This window comes from Euprymna scolopes, chromosome 6 (genome assembly GCF_053919585.1).
Source record: "Euprymna scolopes isolate OS-2025 chromosome 6, ASM5391958v1, whole genome shotgun sequence".
Lineage (NCBI taxonomy): Eukaryota > Metazoa > Mollusca > Cephalopoda > Sepiida > Sepiolidae > Euprymna > Euprymna scolopes.
The window spans coordinates 123,928,701-123,945,459 of NC_136487.1; the positions used below are offsets into that span (position 1 = coordinate 123,928,701).

The following is a 16,759-nucleotide window of genomic DNA, read 5'->3' on the forward strand; positions in this document are numbered from 1 at the left end:
AATTTTTTAAAAATGGAATTTGCCAGATAGAGGTTGAATGACGACATTATGAATATGCTTGCATAACATAATAGCTATTGGTTCAGGTTTTAATTTTTGGCCTTGCAGCAAACATAACTTTGTAGCTCAGGCATTAACGTCAAAGTAAAAAGTAAATCGTAAGCTGAACGTTTTGGTTTCGATTCTTGGTGGTTGCACATAAGTCATTTTTTTTTTTTTTTTTTTTTAAACTTTTACTATATATTGGGTCCAATATATTACAATAATAATAAATACGAAATCTGCTATTGTAAACGTTAGGGTTCTCATAGTTGAATCACTGAAACTAGAAATGTTTACAAACATAAATACTTAAACGCAGATAGTTTGTAAGTACACAAATATACATTTTATTACAAATTGACAAACATGAAAGTCATGTAACATGTAATACAGAACAACAATAATTTGATACTCACTGTTAAATGGTTACAGTTTCACTTTGTCTCATAGTGGGACAATGTTTTCACCTGGGGTAAAACCTTACATTTCTTGTTAAGTCCGTAACATCTGTGTCTCTCCCGTGGGCGCTATGCACACGGGGTGTTAACGTGGCTTCCCTTCTCAATGCTAAAACTCGATGTTACCCTGTGTCTGTTTTTGTTTTTTTTTTAATTTTCTTCCTTTGAAGATTGTAACGCTGGGTATGGGGCAGCCAAACTAGCTGCCAACGTTGCCTTGCTTTTTATTGAAACCAACCGAGAGCTCTTTTTAGTATCCTCGCTGTTCCCTTAAGTGCAATTGTCTGGATCTCTTTTGCACTTGGTTCACCAGGAATATTAGTTAGGTAGGACTTCAGGTTCTTCTTCATAAGCCCTATGGCACCTATAATAACTGGTATGATTGATATCTCTCTAAGATCCCACCTTCTTTTCATATCATACATAAGACCTTGATATTTGGTCTGTTTCTCTGGTTCATTTTTATTAGGCCAGTTGCTCCCATCACAACCGGTATGTTTATTTCTTTCAGAGACCATGTCGTTTTTAGATCATTTTTTTTAGGTCCTGATATTTTGTTATCTTTTCCCGTTCAGCTCTATTAAGGACAAAATCGTTTGGAACTGACATCGATAATGAGTGCAGTTCTTTCGGGCTTGTTCCATATTACTATATCTGGCTTGATGGCCTTGTCTTTTATGTATCTGTCCGCCTGTATGTCTTTGTCGTAGAACACTGTCACTTTTTTCCATTTGATGTTATCGGTGTTGGTTCATGTTCCCAGATGTTCGATGACTTGTCTAGTTGCATCTCTCCACAGATCTTCCAGTGTAAGTACCTACATACTTTGTTGTGGCGGGCAGTGTAATGACCATCGGCTAGAAGGATCTTGCTTCCAGACATTAGATGGCTTCGGCTTTCAACAGCTGAATGACAAAATCTGCACTGGTCGTTTTTTTTGTAAACCAGACCAGACCAGACATTTTCTTAAATCAATTTGCAAGCCTTGGTCTTGTGCAGCTATAATTAATCGTTTTTCATCAAATCAAAATTTGTCACTTTTAAGCCATTGTAGTGAAGACTTCTTGTCAATGTAGTTCTGGTTCAGTTCTTCCATGAACCTGCCTGCTCTCTTATGTTGTTGCCATCCTTCTAGTTTAAGTTCTTTGTGTGTGTGTGCGTCAAGGGAAGTTACTCTCCAATGTCAATCTAAATCAGTGTTTTCACCCAAGTTCTCCTATACTGCATTAATTAAAATATATTTAAGCATGTTTTACGACTGGGCAATGCTGGGCGGCCTGCTAGTATTACATACGTTCTAAGTATTATAGTCAGTACCATCATGTAAATGGTTTGTATGTTATATATACTGGCAATAATGGTTTTGATTCTTTTAAATTTTCTTAAGTTTCTTGATTCAGGAAAAAACTGGCTGATGTAGCTGAATCACCAAGAAACTAAAATTTTATGAGTAAAAGAGGGGTGACTTGCTCGCATGCGCCATCATAAAAATAATCTTAAGGAAGATAACTCAATAATCCAAATTTACAAGATTTCTCATGCCTGAATTTCCATTAATTGCTTAAGTGTTTTTTTTTTATAAAAATAAAATTATCTAATCAATTGACATGACTTTTTAAATATATTTTGTCTCACATATGACAGATTTTTCTTCAAATTTTTTTTTTTTTTTTTTTTTTTTTAAATAAGGGCAATTCTATACATGAATTTGAAGGACAATTCTAAAATAAATACCAACAATCGTAACATGTTTTCATCAAAATCTCGACAATTATTTTTAAAAGAAAAATCAATCTTGATCTTTCAAAAAATAAATAAATAAAAATAAAAAAATAAATTAAAAAAAGGTTCCGATATCAGAGTCTATGATGTCATAGGAAATGCAAAACAAGTCAACAGAAAAAAATAGTCAAAATCAATAGAATACAAGCTTGTATGGTTTGCAGACACACCAATTTCTCGCTCATCATTTGCTTGGTTAAAAATAACATTAATGTTACACCGTGCAGTTTCTGCAAGGAAATTTGAAATGCAATAAAAAAAATAGAAGAAAAAAAGAAATCTAAATAAAAACAAATTCATTGTGATGTAACACCATATGGAATCGGAACAAATTATGTCGATAGTTCAGAGAGGAGATATCATTATTTATATTTATACAATTCAGGATTATGTTTCTAAATTTTTGAGATGAGAATTATTCATATTATTTGGATTCTTCAAAATACTGTTCTCATCTTTACTGTTATTTTTACATTTCGGTCAGGGGTATCTTGTCAAACTTGAGAATCTTTCTGTTGCACTCGGGAATCTGCACGGAATTTCGCCCACTCTGAGTATCAAACTTTCAACCTCTCGAAATTACAAAGTACTTTATCCACTACGCCACAGCTCCTTGCAATCCTCAGTGTGGGTGACACTCAAAATACAATTACAAATTACTTAGGACTTTTACCCAGTCATGACTGATGGAACGAAAGCATTATACGTCCGCGGATTAAAGGGTTTCATTTAGAATTCCATGCATATTTCAGAGTGTGAAAGATACAGCTGAAGAAGGTTGGAGGTTACATCGACTAAAACGCTGTCAAAATATAATAATCTAATATGACCAATTCAGGATGTTGAAAGTTTTTTATTTATCTCCCCCCCCAAAGAACAAATTTAGACACAAAGTCAGTTTTCTTATGTAGAGAAAATCTAGCTCCCCAAAAAGGGGCACTCTAGATTGGGGAAAAAATTAAAATTGCCTCAGGCTAAAATTGAATTCTCTTTTCATTGACCAAAAGCAAAAAAGATGGAGTGTAGTATCAGACCAGATACGTTCACTTTTCTTTGAGCTCCCAGTAATGTGGCACTAGTGCTTTTAAAAAAAATAAATGAATAAAAAAACTAAAAATAGCGACCTTTTACTGGGAGCTCAAAAGAAAGCTGATGCTCACCGATAGTCTAATTCAAAACAGTATGATAAACGAGTACATGTAGAAATTTAGATTACCCATGTAGATTATGTTTGAAAAAGATTTTAAATTTCAAAAGTCACATAAAACCTATTAAACTGTAGAAATGAAATGGCAAACAAGTGTATGAATGCAATAAACTTTAATTTAAGGTAACAGTACATAAGAAAAATCATATGAAACAAAAAAAAACTAAACTCATTCATCGCCTAAATAAGAAAAAGTACCTCAAGCACGCAAGTATTAAAATATGGTTATCTATTAATTATACACATTCACAAAAAAAAAAGTTTGTCACTCCCATACGAACCAGAACAAAAAGGGAAGTAAAAGTCAGTCAAACCTTTGTCTGAGAGAAGCCTTACCATTGGTTAATGGAAGCTAAAGCATGGGTGAAAATAACAATGAATAGCTAGCTAAATTAAACACCATATAAAAACAGCTGTTAATGTGAAATCCTTGCATTTTAATATGATGATTCCCTATCGAGATGAAATGCAGAAAATTCTGTGTAGCTTAACTGCTATATATATATATATATATATATATATATATATTATTTTATAAAGTGTTTATTCACTTGCTTCTCTCATTTCGTTCATTAACAATCAAAGTTAATAAAACTACAAAACAGAAGATTGAAACAGTCCATTATAAACTATAAGGAATACCACTACAAGTAGTAATATTATTTAACCCATAGTTAACAGTAAAACTAATTTGGGATTTTTATTTTTTTATTTAAAAAGGCTGGTTCTGAAAATTCACTCCTTCCCCCCATGCAAACAAATCAACCCAAGCTCAAGGGATGACTCAATGGGTCATATTTTTCTAGCTATTATACTAAAGCCGAGATTATCAATGTTTGTTTTCCTAAGGTTCTTTTTTCTGTACATTTTAATCACAAAAAATATTTTCTAAAATATTTGTCAGTAATCAAGTTAATTTTCGATTTTGTTTGTATTTTTTTTTTTTTACTGACTTAGTAAAATCGCTTGATGCTGATATATTTAATTGGTAACAAAATCCTGCGCTGAAAAACATTAGATCACATGATAGGTGCAATAGATAGGTGTTTTGTAATAGATGTATTTATTAAACTCATTCCTGCTTTGACAAAAAATAATTGAATGCTTTCTGTTAATGGTTCAAACTGTATCAGTTAACACATCGACGTACAAAATCAAAATGTATAAACGCATTTGTACACACATCATCTGCGCATAAACTATCCTAAATAAAAAATTATATTTTCGACCAATCAGAAAACTTTCTAAAATGGTCTTTCTTGGAGCTACCTAAACCCTTAAAGAGCCAGATTTTCTTTCAATAAACCAGTGGAACCCAGTTGACCTGAGTCTATAGATCAGTATTGCTGGCACTCCACTATGGGTGCTCATCTCTGCAACATATCTCCCCACTCACACAAACACACACAACTCATCGACATTATCGTCTGTCAATCCGTGAAACCTTATTCATGGAAAAATTCACAAACCTTATCAGTGAACTATTTTCTTATATGATTAACAAAAGAATATTGACTCTTATAAACAACTTTCAATGAATTATAATTTATTAAAATGAGTGGAGAAGTTTTGAATACGATGATCCTGACTGCTGAAACTCACAACTCTCAATCGATCTAGACTTCTTCTAATGTCTCAGCTAATGAACCTCTAAAAATATTTACGAATATTCTATATTTTTCTATTGCCGTAAACTTTTCATTTTAAACATATATAAAATATCTCCCCTGTGAATATATGCCTTCTGGACTCGTTACTTTATTTTATAACATCTTCTGTTTTCCTCACATTTGATTATAAAACCTGCAAAGCTTTTTTTTTCTCTCTCTGAAAATATTTCTCTGAATCCGGCTCATCCCAAAAATATCTCCCTCCTTACAAAATAACCCAAAAGTAAAACTCCAAATTCGTCATAAACACATCCCTAAAACTAGTGATCAAAATCCCATAACTGATAATCTTCATCCCCATAAAACTTGGATTACCGAATCAATAAAAATTTAAAGATGAGGATCTAACTAAAATAACTATCATAAATAATATCACGTGATCTAACGCTTTTCAGGACCAGAAATCGGTACCGATCAAATACACCAGCACCACTCACTTTTCTTAATTTCAACAATCCAACCAAAGTTCAGTGGCTGACTCATGGGTCTCTTTCTTTCTAGTATATATATATATATATATATATATATATATATATATATATATATATAAGCGAGATAAACATATATATAAGATATGTGTCTATATGTTGTTTTTTCAGAATTTAAAATTTAACCACCAAACTTTATATATATATAGTCATTCAAATTTCAAAAGGGATTATCAATTCAGATAAGAGATTCCCTGAATAAATTATCTAAGACTAAATTAGTAAAGAATCAATCATGTTAGCAACTCAATTTGACCATTTATTAGCCAGTAAAATAAAAAAAAAAGATGTCAAATTAAATAAACATACCACAAATAAATGTTACCAAAGGCGAGCTAAGTTACCCTTCTATCTACCTGGATAGGTTTTGTGTTTAAACTTATTTTAGTGTCTTTTTTACTTAAAAATAAAAGTAGTGCAATGTCTATCAAGTTAGAACAAAAAAAAAATGGTCTCATTAGAGCCATAGTCGAGCCTGGATAATCATTCAAAAATCGGGAATAACAAAATACTGGTATATTTTATGATTGGTGACATTTATGTGACATATTTCTATCAATACTGTTTAATTTTCGATTTTTGAGCGATTATCAAAGCTCGAATGAGATCACCATTATTTTTCCCTTCTAACTTCTACACTGTTTATTTTTAAGTAAAAAAATGAAAAAAACACTTTAAAATAAGTTAAAGCACCCAAAGTTATCCATGTTGGTAGAAGAGTAATGTGGCTTACATTTGGTAACATTTGTTGCATATTTACTTTTTTCACCCCTTTTTGTTCTATTGACTTTTCTAATAAATGTCCGAATTGAGTTGCTGAAATGATTGATTCTTTTGTTTTTTACTAATTTTGTCTTATGTAATTTATTTATACATTTTTGGGGGAATCTCTCATCTGAATTGATAATCCCATTTAAAACTTGAATGGAAAAAATATACACACACACACACACGAGAGAAAGAAAAGGAGACCCGCTGTCCTACATTGAGCTTGGGTTAAATTGCTTGAATCAGAAAAGTTTCTTTCTTCCAAATATAAAATGCCTGTTTACATTAAATGACACAGACTTGCTCATGGGCAAGATTAATTTCATTTCAAATGATTAGATACTTAGCATCTTCGAGTTTATTGCAAGATTATTGCAAATATAATTAATTCTTAAAAATAATTAGTTCTTCAAAGTAAGCACGTGTGGACATTTTACAGATTTGCCAATAAAGTTCTTGTCAAAAACAAATACTTGACAAATGCATCAATGAATAAAAATATTGATTACGATAATTCTGCAAAAGTGAGACAATAGACACGGTTATGTTATGAGCAGACGAGAAGAATTTTTTTCTTTTTTTTCACAAAAAAATTCAAAAGAACTTAATTAGAGATTTTGATTACAATGCATAATTAATGGATGAAAGAACTGAGCATAGAATGTTAACTAAATTATTATTATTATGATTATGATTATTATTATTGCTGCGTTGTAAACCAAGTTTCAAATGTTTTTATTAACTTGGGACTTTTTTTTTTTTTTTTTCAAGAATTCTATTTCGTAATTTATTTTATATATGAGTTAATTTAAATTCTATTTTGCAATTTATTTTATGCACGAGTTGATTTAAATAAATTCCTTTTTCCTTACGGATCATTAAAATAGAAATGTTTAACTTAAATAACGAACATTTTCAAAACTTTTGGTTATAGGTTAATTTGAAAATGTTAGAAAAACAAATGTTATAAAATATGTTAATTAAATCTTTTTTTTTTCTGAAATTTTCAGTGTAAGACACTTTTCTCAAATAAGTTTGTTAGTTTGTTTTTTTTTTCTTCATTTTTCTGGTGGTATTAACTCGGAGGGATCAGCCCATTGTAGAGTGAGAAACACACATCGCTTCAGACCGACAACAATTGTCAATAACACCAAATGTAACATAACAAATCTGCTGGGTCCTCCAGTCTCACTTTCTTTCTCCGGAACTTTCTTTAGGAAGGTACTTTTCTCTCCTCTCACCATTTTCTCTGCTTGAGCAAAAGCACAGTCGCCTATCCATCCGAGTTCAGTCTTTTATTGCTCTCAAATCTTGAGAATTCTCGCAGTTAGTCTCACTCTCTTCCCCATAAAACCAACCACGTCTACCGCTTCTTCTTCCTCTTCTCTCAGCCCCTGTGTGTTGACAACAAACAGAACAGACTTTCTGTCTTTTGGAGGTGAGTGCATTAGAAGAATTACTACTACACTTCCCTCTGATCCTATGATCACACATAAAACAATTAGGGAGTGGTCTTTTGTGCCTTGTGCTTCTTTGTAACAGAACAATCATTGTGTCTTTGTCAGGAATAGTTCCAACACTTACTGTGCCTGCTTCTTCTACCTCTACCAGTGAGTTCATTAGAAGAACTACTACTAACTACAGTTTTCACCAAACTGCTACAATTTTCTTTAGATGTACAATTTTACTACTGATCACTATACATCATTAATTATTACTACAGATATATAAACATTAAAGAATCACAAAACCTCATAAATTATAGCAGTGAAATAGCAAACAACTGTATGCACAGAATAAACATTACTTTAGGATATATATAAATAGAGAGAGAGAGACAGACAGACAGACAGACACTATTATGCAATATATATTTATAAAATAAATAAAAAAAATGAAACTAATACAACACCTATAATATGAAAAAAATAAATAAATAAAACATATCTAAAACACACCCAGGTTAAAACAAGGACACCTTTTAATTTTTAATTTAATGCACAAAGAAAGATGACTCACCCTTTCCAAAAATGAACAAACAAAAGGTGGAATAGAAGTCAGTTGTCTGATAAAAAACTGGCTACTGCCTGTTGAAAACAGAGGCAGGAATAATAAAATTTCTGATTGGTTAGTGGGTACATTAATCCCCTATGTATATATAAAAAAAAAACGCATGGTAACATCAATTCTATGCATTAGTCTGAGGAGTATTTATGAGGATGAAATGTGGAAAATTCTGTGAAGCTTAATTGCCATATATATATATATATACTAGCATGGGTGCTCGGCGTTGCCCAGGTGTTTGGAGGTGTACGTTCAGCAAAAAAAAAAAATAAATAAAAAGTGGTAGTAGGAAGGCAGGCTCGAACCCGTACTGCGAAGGAGGAAAAGAATGGAGAAAAACATGACGTCTGCTGTTACGACCACTGCCAAACCAGAAGTGATGTAGGTTTTAATTAAGGCTAGAAAAGTGACCCCCCGTAGAAAAAAGACTAGTTGAAGGTGAAGATATTAATGTTTTTAGCCAATTTTTAAATATTTGTTGTCTAAAAGGTCGAACTTCAAAATGATACTGATCTTGTAAAAACCCATTGCATCTGTCAAAAGTTTTAGGCACACATGCAAACATACATACATTTATATATTGGTAACTAAACATTTTCGACCCAAACCAATTAAAAAGCTTGCCCTATCTCTGAATACCCTTTATGTAAAATTTCAAATGTTTAGACCAGAAATGGTCTGAGTAATTTGGTAGAGACTGAAGCAGTCAAATTCTTTTTTAACTGACCCCTATTATGACCCCTTAACATTTATTGTTTTGGGCTCAAATCAAGTTATTAAGTTAGATCCATGTCCAACGAAGCTATATCTAAAATTTCAAGTGTTTAGACACAAAATTGTCGGAGGAGTTTGATAGAGTTCTCAAAAGTCAAATCTTTGAACTTTGACCCCTTAACAGCCAAATTTCTGGCCGAAAACTAATCACATAGATTTTCCCAAATCTCAGTACCCTGTACATCAAATTTCGAGTCTGTAGACTAAAAATTGACAAAGTTATTGCATAGGGAAATGCACACAGACACTTTCACAGATGTACTAGCATTTCAGCCCGGGTGTTTGGAGGTGTGTGCTGAGAAAAAAAAAGGTCTTTTTTTTTAAATTTGACCCCTATTATGACCCCTTAAAATTTATTGTTTTGGGTTCAAATCGAGTTATTAAGTTAGATCCATGTTCAAGGAACCTATATCTAAAATTTCAAGTGTTTAGACCCAAAATTTGTGGGAGGAGTTTGGTAGAGTTCTCAATGATCAAATCGTTGAAATTTGACCCCTTAACAGCCAAATCTTTGGCTGAAAACGGATCACATCGATTTTCCTAAATCTCAGTACCCTGTATATCAAATTTCGAGTCTGTAGATTAAAAATTGAAAAAGTTATTGTGAAGGAAAATGTACACAGACAGACACGTTCACTTTTATAGATATATAGATAGATAGCTTAGAGAGTTAGGAGAATAGAGTAAATTCAATTCTATAAGAGACTTATCGAGATAACAAAGCTCAACAAATTTCATTGGAGCTTATATAAGAAACAATAATATTGGTGAATATAGAATGGTTCATTTATTTAATAAAGGTATACAAACATTTAGTTGGGGCCTAGAATTCGATATAATCCCCCTAATAACATCAATATTTTCATTGATTTATTTTGTTCCTGATGAATCCCACACTAGACATCGCATATGTTAACTAGTATCTTCTCTACTTTTCTGATGAGAAGCATTAGGCTTCGAAATACCTTGGTATAAAGAGTCCCTTCTATCCCCATATATATATATATATATATATATATATATATATATAGTTTTTGTGTCTTCATTTTCCAATCTTATTGTTTCCTATATATCTATAATATAAAGCTGAATGTGCGTGTGTGTGTGTGTGTGTGTCTGGTCACGAATAGGCTCCTATATGGTTGACTATTTTAAAAAAACTGATTACATATAATGATAGAAGATGTATCGAGACACAGGAATGGGTATGTTTGATCTGGCAGAACAGTGGTTCATTAAAATTGTGGGGTCTGCGTTCGCGCCTGGTCCACAAAGTATGGAAATAAAAAATTTAAAAATTTAAAAAAAAAAAAAAACGTTTACAAGTGTTTTTGATATAGATGTACATAAAAAATACTTTGATAAGTATGTTTTAACTTAAATAGGGATGGTATAATAAAATTGTGGGATCTGCGTTCGCGCATGGCCTCCATAGAATGGAAATAGTCACAAACTTTAATAAAGACTTTTCATATCTATCTGCGTAAGTATACTTTGATAATTATGTTTCAGTTTGAAGAAATATGGTATAATAAAATTATAGGGTGTTCGTTTGCACCTGACCTCCATAGAATGGAAATATGTCACAAAGTTTAACAAGGTTTTTTAATATAGATCCACAGAATATTGTGATAAGTGTTTCAGTGTGAACAGGTATGGTATAATAAATTATGGGGTTTATCTATTTTATTTTTACTTTCATCATATTTTGCTTTGGTTTTGATACCCCCAAATTTACAACACTTCCTTTTAATAACCTATCATACTTTCATAAATCAGAGTCCATTTTCTGTAGGCTGTTTTTGAAACCAGTCAACGACGGATACTTTTGCTAGTATATATATATATATATATATATATATATATATATATAACTTGGGTGCCATCAGCTGGAATCAAACCAAACTACTCTATCCAACTATATTTGGCAACTAAAAAATAGCAATATTTCTTTCAACTTAAAATGGCAAATAATTGAGACTTGCAAATCATATAAACCAGGAGATAAATTTTGTGCACTATGTACAAAAGAAACCCTAAAAATTTTAAAATATGAAGATATAAAAAATACAACCAAACTAGTAAATTCAAGACACGAGCTTCTGACATGTAATCATAAACGTTGGTTTAAATTTAATAAATATAAACCACCTTAAATCATTAAAAATTACTCATTAGTAAAAATAGATTACAATTTTTTTTTTTTTTTTTTTTAAATAAATTAAGTTAGACCAATTACCTCCCTTAGACCCGTAAATCAAATAATAAATAAAGTCAATAATACATGACAATTATCTCCCCTTAAAAACTTGCAAAATAAATATTCTCTCTATATATATTAACTGTAGCGTCTTTAAATCAAAATATGCTAACGGAAACAATTTACTGCACGAGCGTCACCCTTTTAAAATTCATCATTCAATAAAATAAAAAGCTATAGCAAACATCTAAACGACTACTTTAAACACAGTTCCTGATTTCAAAAAAAGAAAAACTAAAAGGTAACTATCTCTATATATTTTTAAATCAAATTTATTATGTAAATTCAAAAAATATATATTTTTTCTACTCATTTCTATCTATAACCTATATTAATTTTCTTATAAATTTTAAATCCAAACCTTTTATTTCAATTTTTTCAGATTCATCCGCCTTACTTTTAATGCTAGGTTTATTTATGGTGTCTTTTAAATTCAATAAAAATCCTCCTAAATTTGCTGATGAGGAGACCGTGCTTACCAAAAATACTATATATAATTGTTCTACATAACTTCATGTATACCACAAATAAAAAGCACGGATTTCCGAAACGATCATACAGATAATTGACTTTGTTGTTGTTCCTTCTTATGAAACTGATTTTTAATTTAATTAAAATTTTATTTTTAAATTAAAAAATTTTTTTTTTAATTTTTAAATTGAAAATCACTTTACTTAATATATATATATATATATACTACCCTTCTGATTTTCCCTTATATGTTGTACCTACTTTTAATTACTTTTTACCATATCATTCTATTCCTTCATTCTCATTTCATACCTAAATGTTATAAAGCCAGTTTTTTTTTTTATATTTGCATAATTCTGACCCTTCCTTTCTGATGAGAAGGATTTAACTTCAAAATGCCAGGGCCTAAAGAGAACTTTCAATTTTCTCCTTTACTTCTCCTTATTGTTCTGATGATATAATAAAGTTATATCTAACTTTTATTCCTCATCTTTCATTTAATATTATTGTTTGCTCCTATTAATAGTGTTGAGCTTTTCTTATCTTAGTTAAGTTTTGCTCTGTTAAAGATTTACTCTTCGATAACATATATATATATATATATATTTGTGACTTTATTATTCATAATTGATATAATAGTTCTGAAAAATAAATCGGGTTTTAAATTGATACAATCTTTGGAAGGGAAAAGTGTTTCAATAGTTGACAGACAAAAAATTGTGTGTGTATGAATGCATAATAGCCTTGTTGAAAAGTACCGTGACGGTTCAATCAACTGATTCTGTTCAATAAGACTTAAGACGGTCCTAGCAAACTCTGAAAGAGATTAGTACTCTCTTGGAAAACATTTTTTAAAAAGTACCACTTACTTGATATCCACCCATAGTGATGGTCACCGTACAGGTAATCGGAGGGTTGGCTTCATACACTGTATTGGCAAATGAGAAAAGCACCAGGGGGAACCAGATAATGAAGATAATCAGCAGCAGTAGCAACCCTCCAACGCCATATTTTATTGTAGACTTTCGCTTTTGTCCACGAGGAGTCGGATATGTCTGCACAGAGAAAGGAAAGAAATTGAAAAAACTGAATAAACATTTAAAAAGTGAAAAAGAGGAGTAAAAATGAACAAAATGAGTTATGTTCAATAATGCATTTTCTATAGTGTGTGTATATATATATATATATATATATATATATGGGGTGGAGAGGGCTCCCGTAAGCCGTGGTGAAGGCATCCTTTCTTGGGGTGGAGAGGGCTCCCGTAAGCCGTGGTGAAGGCAACCTTTCTAGGAGAAGCAAATCTCTGATTTAAAAAACCATAAAGCGGTAGACCATTACCCGCATTAAGCTGGTCTGCAGTTTAATTTGTTGCTGGCTATCTTGCTCTTGCTTGTTGCTGGATCTCAACATTTTGAAGCGAGAGAGAGACTTAGCTGTCGTACAAAGCTAAGACTCTGTAACATCATATTTGTATAGATACTCCCTCAGGCATTTGGGCTCATGGATTTTAAATGTCTGAGGGAGTGGCACTCGTCTGACAAAACGTTGCAATCATCATATATATATATATATATATACATATATATATATATATTACTGCTTGTAAATTCCTGAATAATTTTCATTATGGACTAAACTTTTGTATAAGCAATATTGCCTGAAAAGGTCTCTAGTTACTTGTAACTGGCTGAACAAATGCTCATGAATGGGTATCAACATATTAATGCCTATGTAAAGCAAATAAAAAGTATGTCTTGTCCTACTTCGGTATTGAGCACTCTTGTATTAGCCTTGTTAAAACTTCATTGGTTGTTTTACCTCTGGAAAATATTAACATGGAATCATATATATATATATATATATATACGAGCAAATAGTTAATTAAACATGTTAAAAAACACTTTGAAATGAGTTAAAAACATATTTAATCTGAAAAGGAAACACTAGATAAGTGGATAGTCCTTAATCCGCGGAGTTTCGAAGAAATACTTTCCTTCTCATCAGAGGGTAGGAATTAGCAAAATGCGGGATCGGATTTTGCATGCAAAAGTATTTGATGAAACAACAAGTAAGTCAAAGATCTTACTTGAAAACAAAAAAAGTGAAGCAGAGAGAATATCGTAAAGAAAAAGGTGCTTACACATGAATGGATAGTCTGGTGGAAGATAAATAATCCAGTGACGGTAAAATCCAAATATATAACTTCAAGAAAGTTAATTGAATTTCCATTTTCACAAGTAAAATCCAAGGAAATCCCATAATTGGAAGAAGATGGTTAAACCTAAGGTGTTTTTTATTGTTAGTATTTTGCTAATAGCATTTCAAATTTTTAATAACATCTTACTTTTAAATTTTAACCTAAATATGAAACCTTCGGAAATATGGCCGAGTTCAGAGAAATCAAATACAGCACTATAAAATATCTCCTCATGAGTTATTTTTTTTCAGAAGAGTGTCTATATATTCTATAAGTAAAAGTTGTTTTTCATTTTTCTTTTATTCCTTTTATCAACATTTTTCTTCACCATATCCTTTTTGTTTCAAGGAAAAAAAAAGAAACTATCAATTTTTTTTTTCTTATGACGAACACATAACTGTCTCTGATGAGTTGCTTAATGAATTTCTGCTATTCAACGAGATACATGTAAAGACATACTACATTAACATATGAATAAAATACTATGAGTGTGAAATAAATACATCTTCTGTTGTTTGGAAATCCACATGGAGGATTTGTTTATAGTAGCTTTATATAGAACCAACCACACCTTTTGGTACAACTGCTAATCTTAGCCTGTGCAATGGCTGCCACAAGACAGAGCAAACAGTAGATCTCGGTTTTTTACATCAGTGTTCCTTCTCCTAAATGCATGTCTTAACGAAGACTGAAGATGAATCTCTCCAAGTGGATTAACTGCATCCCCAGATACCTTCTACATCCGGTGCAGTACATACAGCACCTAACATTCACAAATGGTCACCCATCTGGTACTGGCCAGGCTTATTATTGCTTAACTTCAGTGATTGTGCGAGAACCGATGTTTCAACAGGATTATATTATATGGTGTATATATATATATATATATATATATATATATAATACTTGTTTATTGTTATATAAACATGGTCACATCCTGCTGCTACAAATAGCCACTTGTTTCAATCAAACAACAGATATCATAGTCAAGTCGCTGCCTGATGATATCTGTTGTTTGATTGAAACAAGTGGCTATTTGTAGCAGCAGGATGTGAGCATGTTTATATAACAATAAACAAGTATTATCAGCTCTTTTTATTGAGCACTATCTAACAACCTCGTTGAATTCAATAGTCCATTACTTTTGAATAAAAAAACCTGAATATATATATATATATATATATATATATAATACTAAAAGTCTATGGATCTTGTATGTTTGCAATCAGATTTCCGGTTTTCAACATCCGGTTGCGCATGCGTAAATAGCAACGTCTTCAATCCGTTATTCCAATTCCGGAATTTTTATATCGCTTTTAATACAAACAATTTCATTTAATTTGATCAAATAGTTATTTATATATACAAATAATACATAGATTCATAGATAATTATAATATATATTATAAAATCTATTTATCTATGAATCTATTAATAATATGAAATATTACCCTATACAATTTATGGAAAGAAAACACCTCTCACTTTCCCTCTAATAGATTTCAACACTCCTACTCCCTCTGTTTTCGTTACGTACGCGAGAAATAGTTACGTGTATGTGTGAGAGAGAGAAAAAGGGAGCGATGTAAAACTGGATAGAGTTATCCCCCTTAACTAATGCAGACCTTTTTACTAGAGGGCGTTATTACAAAAAAATTTCTTTTTCTTCTTCCCATGTTTTTTAAAGTCGTCTGCTTACATTTCCAAACGGAAAGCTGAATCGGTAAATGCACACATTTCTATTACATTAAATAGTGTTTTCCTTTACACAATGGGTACTGAATGTTTGCTTAAATTAAATGAAAAAAGTTACATTTTATTTTCATTTTCTATTTAAAAAGCCATTATTAACATGTGGAGAGTGTTTTTTTTTATTATTCTGTACTTTCAACTAACAATTTCATTTAAAAGATGATATATCAAAATTTGAATTTAACTATAATAAGGATTATGATACCTGTTCAGTGCATATTTACCTATAAGTATGACCAACCACTTATAATTCAGTAACTGTAATTTAAAAAAAAATAACAATTATAATAAACAGAACGACTCATAAAAATCTATCTATATTCTTTTTTCATTTTAATATACTTTCATAGAAATGCTTCTGTTATGTAAAAAAAAACTATTTTCTTTATGCCACAAGTGTCACGCTCATACATGAATTCCATAGCTAATATAACGTACTGACCCAACGGGTCACGGGTGGTCTAGTATATATATATATATATGAGTAAAACTAAAATAAAAATACAAACGATGGTTGACGTTATGTTATTTAAGAAAAAACGAGAATTAATATTCCCGCACGCATATTTATAGTTTCAGCCCAGAATGGGAAGGATTTTAGGATTTTTTTTTTCCTTTTTTACTCGCATGTGGTCTGTAATCGTATTTCTTGTACATTTTTCCTACAAAATCCTGATTATGCCCCCTGAAATAGGGACGAAACGTGGATTACTATTTTATTAATTCTCGGTGTTCCTTCTCAAATAACATTATATATATATATATATATATATATATATATATATATATAAATAGGCTCCTTCTGTCTTTGACAGACTACAGA

At 31.2% G+C, this 16,759-nt stretch overlaps 1 protein-coding gene across 4 annotated transcripts in view; it reads right to left on the bottom strand.

The window, feature by feature from the left end:
* LOC145277924 (piezo-type mechanosensitive ion channel component 1-like) overlaps nucleotides 1–16,759 on the bottom strand; it is a 562,742-nt gene that overhangs the window by 69,112 nt on the left and 476,871 nt on the right. For all 4 annotated transcript variants that reach the window (XM_080129998.1, XM_080129997.1, XM_080129996.1 and 1 more), the window contains one exon: nucleotides 12,854–13,039. In XM_080129998.1, coding sequence (XP_079986124.1) covers nucleotides 12,854–13,039 — 186 coding nt within the window. The remainder of the gene's footprint in view (nucleotides 1–12,853; nucleotides 13,040–16,759) is intronic.